The sequence below is a fragment of the Physeter macrocephalus genome, chromosome 11 (assembly GCF_002837175.3).
Source record: "Physeter macrocephalus isolate SW-GA chromosome 11, ASM283717v5, whole genome shotgun sequence".
NCBI classification, from domain to species: Eukaryota; Metazoa; Chordata; class Mammalia; order Artiodactyla; family Physeteridae; genus Physeter; species Physeter macrocephalus.
In genome coordinates, this window is record NC_041224.1 from 31,129,281 (window position 1) to 31,141,415 (window position 12,135).

Here is a 12,135-nt window from a genome sequence, read left to right on the forward strand (position 1 = left end):
AAGCCCTGGTCCGGGAAGATCCCACATGCCGTGGAGCAACTAAGCCCGTGAGCCACAACTACTGAGCCCCCGTGCCACAACTACTGAAGCCCACACGCCTAGAGCCTGTGCTCCGCAACAAGAGAAGCCACCGCAATGAGAAGCCCGCGCATTGCAACGAAGAGTAGCCCCTGCTCGCCGCAACTAGAGAAAGCCCGCACGCAGCAACAAAGACCCAATGCAGCCAAAAATAAATAAATAAAAATAAATATATTAAAAAAAAATGATGATCCATGAAAAAAGTAGCTAGTTCAGCTTACAAATTAGTCGCACAAAAGGCTTTCCTTGAGCCAGAATTGCTTTATGTGAACTTCCCGTTTTGCTACACAGGATATTTAAAAGGTGGGTGTTCAAGGGTGTTGTTAACAGAGGTGATTTTTAATGCTTCATCAAGGTTAGTCTTAAGTGAAACTGGCCTTGTTTTTTTGAACCATAAGTGCCTTGTGGTGAAGAATATAATGACTAGTGGAGTTAGAGCCAGCGCCTTAATTTGTTTTATCCACCATTGATCTTGCGCTGTCAGTGCAAATGTAATACAGTGGGAAAAAATGAATAATGTCTTAGTATTATTATGAAAATGGTTTAAACCTTTGGACTCAGAGGGGCCACAGAACACACTTTGAACCCTGGTTGCTTTAGGGCTTTGTCCTTAAAAATTACATCATATATTGCCTATACATAAGTATTAATTACTAAAAGAATGTTTAATGACAGGCTTGTAAAAATTATCTGTTTGAAACATGCAGTAGCATTTTCCTTCCTTTGAAGATACTTACGCTTTCCCTGTAGGAATGTATCCTGTCAGGTATAATGTCAGTGAATGGAAAGAAAGTTCTTCACATGGATAGAAACCCATATTATGGAGGAGAGAGTGCATCTATAACACCGCTGGAAGATGTAAGTATTAAAATAAATTAATATCCCTTTTGTACTTTGAGTCTTTTACTTGTGAATATCTACTTTTTTATAGATGGTTTTAATTTTGTTTTATTAAATACATTATATGTAACATCATAATTTTCAGGAGCTCCTAGTTTGGGGCTTGTAGAAATTTAAATTGTGACCTTTTTTGCCATCTGGAGCAGTTATCTGTTCTCTCTCGAATTTAATAGAGCGTAGGCTTGACAGGGTGCATGGAGGGTACCTTTTGGTGAAGACCTAACATACGCCAGGCACAGTGCCAGTGCTTTCCACACGGTCTTAGTTATCTTCCCAGTCACTCAAAGAGATTTTATCCCCATTTTTTAGATGGCAAAATAGTTTCTGTGGGCTTAAGATCACGGAGACGGGCTGATAACCCAGGTTATATGATTCCAAAGCTTAGTTCCTTTTTCTTTTAATTTATTTTATTGAAGTACATTTGATTTACAATGTTATGTTAATTTCTCTGTACAGCAAAGTGATTCAGTTATGCATACATATATATATTTTTTAAAATTTATTTTATTTACATTTATTTTTGGCTGCATTGGGTCTTTGTTGCTGCATGCAGGCTTTCTCTGGTTGTGGCGAGCAGGGGCTACGCTTCGTTGTGGAGCGCGGGTTTCTCATTGTGGTGGCTTCTCTTGTTGCCGAGCACGGGCTCTAGGTGCACGGGCTTCAGTAGTTGTGGCACGCGGGCTTAGTTGCTCCGCGGCATGTGGGATCTTCCTAGACCAGGGCTTGAACCCATGTCCCCTGCATTGGCAAGCAGATTCTTAACCACTGTGCCACCAGGGAAGCTCTCTATATATTCTTTTTCATATTCTTTTCCATTATGGTTTTTCACAGGATATTGAATACAGTTCCCTGTGCCATACAGTAGGACCTTATTGTTTGTCCGTTCTATATGTAATAGTTTGCATCTTCTAATCCCAAAGTCGCACTCCATCTCTCCCCCAGCTTCCCTCCCCCTTGGCAACCACAAGTCTGTTCTCTGTGTCTGTGAGTCTGTTTCTGTTTAGTTTGTCTTCTGTGTCTGTGAGTCTATATCTGTTTTGTAAACATCAGTAAGTTCATTTGTATCAGTTTTTTAGATTCCACATGTAAACGATATCATAGAATATTTGTCTTTCTCTGTCTGACTTCACTTAGTATGATAATCTCTAGGTCCATCATGTTGCTGCAAATGGCATTATTTCATTCTTTTTTATGGCTGAGTAGTATTCCATTGTATATATGTACCACATCTTCTTTATCCATTCCTCTGTTGATGGATATTTAGGTGTTTCCATGTCAAAGCTTAGTTCCTTTTCCTATACTCTGTGCTTCCTACTTCTTTAGAAAATGAGCACATGAAGCGTTTCCAAAGTGTATTTTACTAAGTATATTTATTTCTCTGTGTAGGGTTTGTTCACCATCCACATGTGTGAATCTGAGCTGTACTGTGCTTTATAGGAGATATATAGATATTGTCAGTTACTTTTAAAATAGTGACTTTGATGAAATAAACTTAATGTTTATATCAGAAATCTTTTTTCTGTATATTCAGGCATACAGGGAAGTTCAAAGAATAATATCAGTGGAATATTTTTTTGCTTCATGTCTGTTTGTGTTATTGGTTTTGAACCATTGAAAGTAATAGACATGATACTTGACCTAAATATTTCAGCATTCATCTGTGAAGAACAACATTCTCCAACATAATCATAATACCATTATCACACTTAAGAAAATTAACCATAATATCCAGACTATATTCAAATTACCCATTGATCCCAAGAATGTTGTATATTGCTGTGTAGGAGTGGTTTGTCTTCTTTTTTTTTTTTTGTCTTCTTTTTTTAAAAACTAGTTTAAGCATTCATTGCCTTTTGTGTTGTTTCCCTTTATTCTCTTAATCTACAAAAGTCTCGCCACCTCTTTTGGGACGTCTAGGCCAGTTTATAAGAAGGTATTGTTGGGCACTTCATGCTGCATCCCATAAGGAGGCACAGTGCCTGCATCGGCATCACTGTTCATGATGCTCAGTTTGACCTGGTTGAGGTGACGACCACTGAACTCTCCATCGTAAATCATCTGTGGAGCGATGCGCTGGCATCATTCCTTCTTCACCTAGTATGTTTATTAGCTAGTGTTAAGTAAGATGAGCAAGCTGTCCTCTTTCTTTTTTTTTTAATTTAATTTTTATTTTATATTGGAGTATAGTTGATTTATAATGTTGTTAGTTTCAGGTGTATAGCTAAGTGATTTAGTTATACATATATCCATTCTTTTTCACATTCTTTTCCCATATAGCTTATCATAGAATACTGAGTAGAGTTCCCTGTGCTATATAGTACGTCCTTGTTGATTATCTATTTTATATATAGTGGTGTGTGTATGTTAATCACAAACTCCTACATTATCCCTCCCCTACATGTTTCTCCTTTGTTAACCATAAGTTTGTTTTCGAAATCTGTGAGTCTGTTTCTGTGTTGTGAATAAGTTCATTTGTATCATTTTTTCTTTAGATTCCACATGTAAGTGATATCATATGGTATTTGTCTTCCTCTACTGACTTACTTCACTTAGTATGATAATCTGTAGGTCCACCCATGTTGCTGCAAATGGCATTACTTCATTCTGTTTTTACGGCTGAGTAATATTCCATTGTATATATGTACCATATCTTCTTTATCCATTCCTCTGCTGATGGACATTTAGGTTGCTTCCATGTCTTGGCTATTGTAAATAGTGATGCAGTGAACATTGGAGTGCATGTATCTTTTTGAATTATGGTTTTCTTCACATATATGCCCAGGAATGGGATTGCTGGATTATATGGTAGCTCTCTTTTTAGGTTTTTAAGGAAGTTCCATACTGTTCTCCATAGTTGCTACACCAATTTACATTCCCACCAACAGTGTAGGAGGGTTCCCTTTTCTCCACACCCTCTCCAGCATTTATTGTTTGTAGAGTTTTTGATGATGGCCATTCTTACTGGTGTGAGGTGATTTGCATTTCTCTAATAATTAGTGATGTTGATTTTTTTTTTTTTTTGCGGTACGCGGGCCTCTCATTGTTGTGGCCACTCCCATTGCGGAGCAGAGGCTCCGGATGGGCAGGCTCAGTGGCCATGGCTCACGGCATGTGGGATCTTCCCGGACCGGGGCACGAACCCATGTCCCCTGCATCGGCAGGCGGACTCTCAACCACTGCACCACCAGGGAAGCCCGGGGGTTTTTATTGAGTGAATATATACCACCTTTGCTTGTTCTGTTCCACCTTAGCAATAGAATTCATGAGTTTGAATGAATATTAAATTTTAAGCTGCAAGCTGCTTTTAGAGCCTCAAACTCATGTAAATTATAAATTAACTGGAACTAATTTTAATTGTCTTTTATGATTTGAATAATCCAAAATTTATTTTTAACTCCCTACGTAACCACAGAAGCAAAATTAAGCCTTTGTTAGCTTTTTATTCAATAGAGAATGAGTTTAAATGATTTCTACAAATAGTAAGGGATGTATCTGCAAAACTAGTACATCATAACAAATAGTTTGTTTTGTATTCCTGCTAGTTAAAAGCAAACACACACCACCTCTGCAATATTTATTTTGGCATTCATGAGTTGGGTAATATATTTAATTTACATATGTATTGGAATAGTGCTAAATGTTCTGATTAAAAATGAAATGCACTTGTACTTTACCTCATGTTGGTGGTATTTAGTTATACCAAAATCACTTCATCAAAAAATAGTTGTGCAATGAAAGTTAAATTTTGTTACATTATGGGTGTTTTTTGTTTTGGTTTTAGTTATACAAAAGATTTAAAATACCTGGAGCACCACCAGCATCAATGGGGAGAGGAAGAGACTGGAATGTTGACTTAATTCCCAAGTTCCTTATGGCGAATGGTAAAGAATTCCAACTTAAATTTATGATAGTACATTGAATCCATTTTGAAAGTAGAAAGTAGCTGTTGACAGAGTGTTATTCCGGGTATGTGGAAATGGATTCTGTTGAATGGCAAAGGTATGGTGAGTAATAGGGCCCGTTAGAGGCATCTAGAGTTGGTAAGTTAAGAATGGAGGGAAGAGGGGGTGACTTCTTAGTAATTGGTTTTGGAGAAACAAAATTATGCTGTGGCATAATACATATCAGAATTGTAAGCATTTGTAACAGACTTTCCTCTTGATACTTTGGTGACAATTTTAGGTAACTGGGCCTTCAGAAACAGCCATATTAATGTTTTTTTCTAGTTTGTAAGCTTTCACAATTATTTTTTCATATTAATGTTTTCTCTTTTTTTTTTCTTTTTTCCTCCGGTTTTATTGAGATATAATTGACATACAGTACTGTATAAGTTTAAGGTCTATAGCATAATGATTTGACTTACATATATTGTGAAGATTACCATAGTAAGTTTAGTGAAAATCCATCATCTCCTATAGATACAAAAAAGAAAAAGAAAAAAATGGTTTTTTTTCTTGTGATGAGATCTCTTAGGATCCACTCTCTTAACAACCTAGGTCCTCTTTAAATGCTGGAAGATAAGGACTCACTGGCAGCTGCCTCCCTTAGATAAGGCCTCCTGAGCTCTCAAGTTCCCCTCAGCTTCCACCACTTCCTACCTTCCCTTAAGCCCAGTCCACCTTGCTCGTTTCTATTACCTGCCTGGCCTCAGTAGGAAATGAGTTTGCAAACTGGTCTGTAATGTGCTAGGCTAGATAGAGAGGAAAGGACAGGCAGGCGGGTGGGCGGGGGATGGGGGGCGGTAAGCAAGTAAATGTGAGTGAGTGAACAGTGAGAGACATAAATGCTCATATTCTAGGTAGGTCCCTTAACTCAGTTAAAGAACTGATCTACACACTGTGCACACTTTCCTCACTACACATGGAACTGGGTGGAACAGACATTTCCCAGGACAGTGTCTTCTGTTCATCAGCTCCCATGAAACAACTGGGACACCTGACAAAGAATAAAAGGGAACTGAAAACAAATGATTGCATAATATGTTAATGGCATTGCAGTAGTATAAAAAGTGTGACTTTTTTCAAATAATTATCATAATCAAGTTATATTAAAAGAAAAATTCCTACAAAGGCAATAATTTTGGTGTGCGCAGAATTCCAATCTCAAATCTTAACTTTTGGTAAATAAATACTAATAATGTCTTTGTGGCTGCTCTCAAATATATGCCAGTCAGAAGATCTTCTTGAGGTTCATTCATCAATAGAAACATGGACACATCTCACTTTAATGCGGCAGAAATGGCAGCTGTGAAGTCATAAATATGGCCTTAGGTGGCCCCAAGGAACACTGCAGTGGCAGAATGGATCCACCCTCCTGGTCGGCGACCATGGCTTTCAGCAGGGTTCATATCACAGAACAGAGGGCTCATGCACTGGGGGTACTTGGAGATCATCTGATGATTCACTTTGCCTCACAGAGCACAAAGAGTAAGAAGAAACTGGATTCAGTATGCTCTAGTGGGCTTTTTCTTTTTTTGCGGGGCGGGGGGTGTTTTGTGTGCTTTAAAAATAATGTGAAGTCCCTAGGTAACACTAAAGAGCTCAGTGAAGTCTGAATGATCTGACACTGTTCAGTATACATGAAACTTTAAGACAGCTGAGTGGATTTATTTCTGTACATCCTTTTGAGAATCACTAATATTACTGGTTCACACTTGTGGGTCATTTCTGTTAGGAAATTTTTTAAAGGTATATGAAGGCAGGGAGTAGAAAAAAAAATAAGGCCAAGGCAGAGAGAAGGAGGTGGAAGAGGCGAGAAAACGGAGGAAAGTAATGCCTTAAGACTTTGCAAAGTTCAGTCCATGGACTAAGGGGCGCTTGGGAGCTGGTTGCAAATGCAGAGTCTCGGACGCTACCTACACCTACCCAAGCAAAATTTGTATTTTAATAAGAGCCCTGGGCAATTCCTAAGCGGAATGACATTTGAGAAGCACGCCTTCACAGTCCATTGCAGGCTCTTTAATGTCAGAAAAAGATGACATACGGTGAGAGAACTTCACAAAATGTCTTTACCTGGGCGACCCCAGACCACCTACAAAACCTGTCTGAGCTTCATTTCCTTATCTGTAATATGGAGATGATAATAATAGTAATATGATAGGGTGGTTCTGAGGACTGAGGGACTTGTTAAATAACCCTTTCAGAGGTCTTGGCATAGAATAAGTAATGGATGTTCATTAGATTTTTGTTTTTAAAATGCATCACGGTATTTTCTTAGTTCCTGGTTTAATGGGTATATTATTTTAGAACATTATAATTTTAGCTGTTGAATTTTTTGAAACTTTTTTTCCTAGGCAAACAAATAAACTAATCCTTAACACAAACTAGAAATTTAAAATATACTCTTTCTCATATTTTTAATTAGAGGAGTATCTTTAAATTGCTGTGATTTTTATCATCTTTTTCTGAGATGACGTTGAAAAACTAAATTGTAAGTATAAGTCTATTTTATGTCCCATGAAATAAAGTATGTACCACCTTTTCCCCCCTTTTTGAATTTATGTTCTATAATTTGGGAATATGTTCAGTGGAAAGATCCTATTGGAATTTTCTCTGAAATTTGAAGTTAAATAACTGAATTATCTTGAGGTTAATTGTAAACGCAAAATTTTTATTATATAAATTATAAAATTATTTAATTAAAATTAGAAAACACAGATAAGCAGAAAGGAAATAAAATTTTCATAACCAGAATCTTATTGTTTAGAATCATGGTTAATATTCTGGTGTATCACCTGCCAGTTTCCCCCTCACCTCTTCCCAGTTAACATGTTTTTCCATCAGTATACTGTGAACATTTAAAAGAGAGAGGGAGGGATGGAACCAGGGGCTAGAGGGGAGGATAAATCTCATTGTATATTCCTCGAAGTGTAGTATGGGGATAAAGCAGTAATTTTCTTTCTTTCTTTAAAAATATTTATTTATTTATTTGGTTGTGCCGGGTGTTAGTTGTGGCAGATGGGGTCCTTAGTTGTGGCATGCGAACTCTTAGTTGCGGCATGCATGTGGAATCTAGTTCCCTGACCAGGGATCGAACCCGGGCCCCCTGCCTTGGGAGTGTGGAGTCTTATCCACTGCGCCACCAGGGAAGTCCCTAAAGGCAGTAATTTTTTAAGACTTTTTCCTTTATATTGCCAAATTTTACTTTTACCAGTAGACTGAGGCTGCCCCTTTCCCAGTACCTTTACCGCTCCCAGATATTATTTATTTTAGTTTTTGTGATTTTTGTCATACTAGAAGACAAAATAGTGGATTTTTAAAATATGTCTGCTTACTAGAGGGTGAAATGATTTCTAGAGTTACTGGCTTTCATGTTCTTTAATGAACTGGCCAGCCTTTCGCTTTGCACATTTTTCTATTGATGTTTTGTGTTTTTCCTTATTGATGTAAAAGAGCTTATTATAACAGCTGTTAAATGCCCTTTTGAAGTATGTTGAAAATATCTTTTCCAGTTTGTGATTGGCATTATATATAACTCTTGCGGTTTTTTTTTCTGTGCAAAAGCTTTTATTTTTCACACAGTCATTGGTTGAACTTTCTTTTATTGGTTTTGATTTGGAAGGCTATGTTTAAAATTTTTCTCACTACCTCAAGTTTATAAAAATACTAATATCTGCTTTTAATGGTATTATGGTTTCATTTTTTCAGTGTATAAATAAGTTCATCTATTTTGTTTTGTTTTTTTATGTCAGCATCTATCTTATTCCTTCATAGAACTATGAAAATATGTAACAGTTTTATTTTATTTTTTTTTTTATTATTATTATTTTTTGCGGTACGTGGGCCTCTCACTGTTGTGGCATCTCCCGTTGTGGAGCACAGGCTCCGGACGTGCAGGCCCACCGGCCACGGCTCACGGGCCCAGCCTCTCTGCGGCATGTGGGATCTTCCCGGACCGGGGCACGAACCTGTGTCCCCTGCATCGGCAGGTGGACTCTCAACCACTGCGCCACCAGGGAAGCCCTTTATTTTATTTTTTTAAAAAATTTTTATTGGAGTAGATTTACAGTGTTGTGTTAGTTTCATGTGTACAGCGAAGTGAATTAGTTATACATACACATATATCACTTTTTTAGATTCTTTTCCCATATAGGCCATTACAGAGTATTGAGTAGAGTTCCCTGTGCTATAGAGTAGGTCCTTATTAGTTATCTTATTTTATATATAGTAGTGTGTTTATGTTAATCCCAATCTCCCAAGGTTCATCTGTCTTAACATGAATAAATTTATTTTATTACCCTGTTGTTTGAGAAGTAGAGATAGAAATTTATTTTTTCAAAATGGCTAATCAGTTGTTCCTCAACATCATTTATCTTTTCCACTTTGATTAGAAAACTTTCATCATATATTAAATTCTTTTACATGGGTCTCCATTTTTCACTGATTTATGGACTAGTTAATGAACAGTATACTGAAACATTTGGCTGCATAAAGGTCTCCTCATTACTCTATTTCTTGTTCTCAAAAAGAATTTTTTTTGATTGTCCTTGTATGTTTATCCTTTCAAATGAGCTTTAAAATAATTTTGTTTGGTTTCTCAAAGAAGTTTATTATTTTTAGTATACCAATATTTCTTCGCTTTATCCTAGCTTTTTCTTGACCCAAAACTAGTATTCATTTTAATAAATATAAATTGACTTAGAAACTGAAAAGCACAAATTCCTGGGAAATTTTGCCTATGAGTTGTCTCTCTTTAAAGTACAGTAGGAACTTTAAAGAAACCCAAACCCATTTGCAGTAGTACTATAATTCTAAACCTCATACTTCTAATAATTATTGTATAACTTTTACAAAAGCATGTTGAAGTTATTAACCTTGAATTGTAACATGTAAAAAAAGTCTAAATATGCTAAGCAATAGGCCTGCATTCTGATTGTCCTGTTTAAAATATGGCTTTGGAGACTTTTCTAGGAGTTACTGGATGGTGTTAGAAAAAAATTGTAAAAGCCATTAGTATTAGTAAATGTACTTTTATTTCTGCTGATTTTTGAAAGTAGTAAGATTAAGTAACAGTTTGAATTATGTGACTCTTACAGGTCAGCTGGTTAAGATGCTGCTTTTTACAGAGGTCACTCGCTATCTGGATTTCAAAGTGACTGAAGGGAGCTTTGTTTATAAGGGAGGAAAAATCTACAAGGTTCCTTCCACTGAAGCAGAAGCCCTGGCATCTAGTAAGTAATTCTATTTTATTTTCTCAGAATATTAAGATTTTATAACGTAAAGGGATCTTAGAGATAAAATTTAAGGTCCCCTGCATTAGTCATCCACCCACTCATCCAGTCAACAAAGATTTATTGGGTGTCTGTTATGTGCCAGACACTGTTCTAGGCAGTTGAGAGTACTTCAGTAAACAAGATGTTCAGAAATTCCTGCCCTTCTGAAGCCTGGAGAGGTTTTATCTCATGGAACCTGTTGCTGGTGAAGCTGAGCCTTCCTAGGTCTAGTATACTCTTTTCAGATTAATAATTCGTGAGAGTCACTGTCTCTTGGATTGTTTCCTGTGTGCTAGGCTCTGTGGGAGACACTTCACATTTGCTTTCTTACTTGACTTGTGAAGCCCTTTGTGAGGTAGGGTTTCCATTTTATAGATGAGGAAACTCAGGCCCAAAATCACATAGGTAATGAGTGGCAGGATGGCATTGAAACCCTGGTGGGATTGCTGCACAGCCTGTGTACTTCATCACCCATCTACGCTGACCTCCTTTGCTACTCTATCCAACATGCTGTTCTGGTGGAACTCATCCTCTAAGTGGTGCTGGTGTCATTCTCCAGCATCTCTGTTTCTAGGTATTCCCAGTGAATATGGAGTGATTTTGTTTTCTGCCCCAAATTATTTCCTCTACTGGCTCATCAAAGATTTCTGCTTAACATTTTTTATTCTGAGTCTTTTCAATAGCAAACACCCCGAGAAAAGACCTTCCATCCTTTAAGGTGTTTTTGTTGCCATGCAGAGCAGTTTAAGGAAGGATAAATTTGTATAACTAAAGGGTAGATAAGTTTTGTAGGTGCTGTAGGAGTTTAGAGGAGGGAAAGGTTTGCATTGGGAGAATAGGAAGAGTGCCAGTAAATTCTCCAGTAATTATTTTGGCATTAAGATTGGAAAAGATTTCTCACCTAGGGGTCGTCCCTGGTGGTGCAGCGGTTAAGAATCCGCCTGCCAATGCAGGGGACACGGGTTCGAGCCCTGGTCCGGGAAGATCCCACATGCTGTGGAGCAACTAAGCCCATGCACCACAGCTACTGAGCCTGCGCTCTAGAGCCCATGAGCCACAACTACTGAAGCCCGCACGCCTAGAGCCCATGCTCCTCCACAGCAAGAGAAGCCACCACAAGGAGAAGCCCGCTCACTGCAACGAAAAGCAGCCCCCGCTCGCTGAAACTAGAGAAAGCCCGTGCGCAGCAATGAAGACCCAACGCAGCCAAAAAAAAAAAAAAAAAAATTTCTCACGTAAAAACCTAGTTTATTTTGGCAGTTTTTCTAACTCCATTTATTTACTTCTTGCTATTAGGGGAGAAAATATTGGGCATAAAACGTTGAAAAACACTAAAGCTAGAAAGTAAAAAAGAGCATTAAGAATTGTGGCCAGGTTGGGAATGACAGTTGGGTAAAGGAAGGAATGGCTTCTGATTGAATGGAGGGGAGTCCATGGTGTGATCATGGGTTAGAAATCATTTAAAGTCTTTTCAGTGACAGTGCATCTAATTTAAATAAAGTGTTTTCATAGAAATAAGAGTTCAACAGTTTGAGCAGAACTCTTTTAAACAAAGTTTGTGGTTTTTTAATTTAAAATTTTTATTCTCTCTTTGAGCTCTTATCTATATTAATAGCTTCAACCACTTCCTTCATTTAATAACAGTTGAAGGACTTACCTTAACAGTTTAATGTTTCTGTTTTTGATTTAATATTTTCAAATATGTAAAACATTTACATGACTTGAAAGTCAAAATTATACTAAAAGATATATTTAGAGTCTTATCTTTGCCACTCCATTCTTTCCACCCTGATAGGTGGTCATTTTTACTTATTTCTGATTTACCCTCCTTATGTTTCTTTTTGCAAAAATAAGCAAATGTATTAATGTATGTATTTTTTTTTTTTTTTTTTTTTTGTGGTATGCGGGCCTCCCTCCGCTGCGGCCTCTCCCGTTGCGGAGCACAG

General features: G+C 37.4%; 1 protein-coding gene across 1 annotated transcript in view; it reads left to right on the plus strand.

The window, feature by feature from the left end:
• The window catches only part of GDI2 (GDP dissociation inhibitor 2), a 79,389-nt gene that overhangs the window by 10,596 nt on the left and 56,658 nt on the right, over positions 1-12,135 (plus strand). The window contains exons 2-4 of the mRNA XM_028494854.2: positions 829-936; positions 4,760-4,859; positions 10,013-10,147. Coding sequence (XP_028350655.1) covers positions 829-936; positions 4,760-4,859; positions 10,013-10,147 — 343 coding nt within the window. The remainder of the gene's footprint in view (positions 1-828; positions 937-4,759; positions 4,860-10,012; positions 10,148-12,135) is intronic.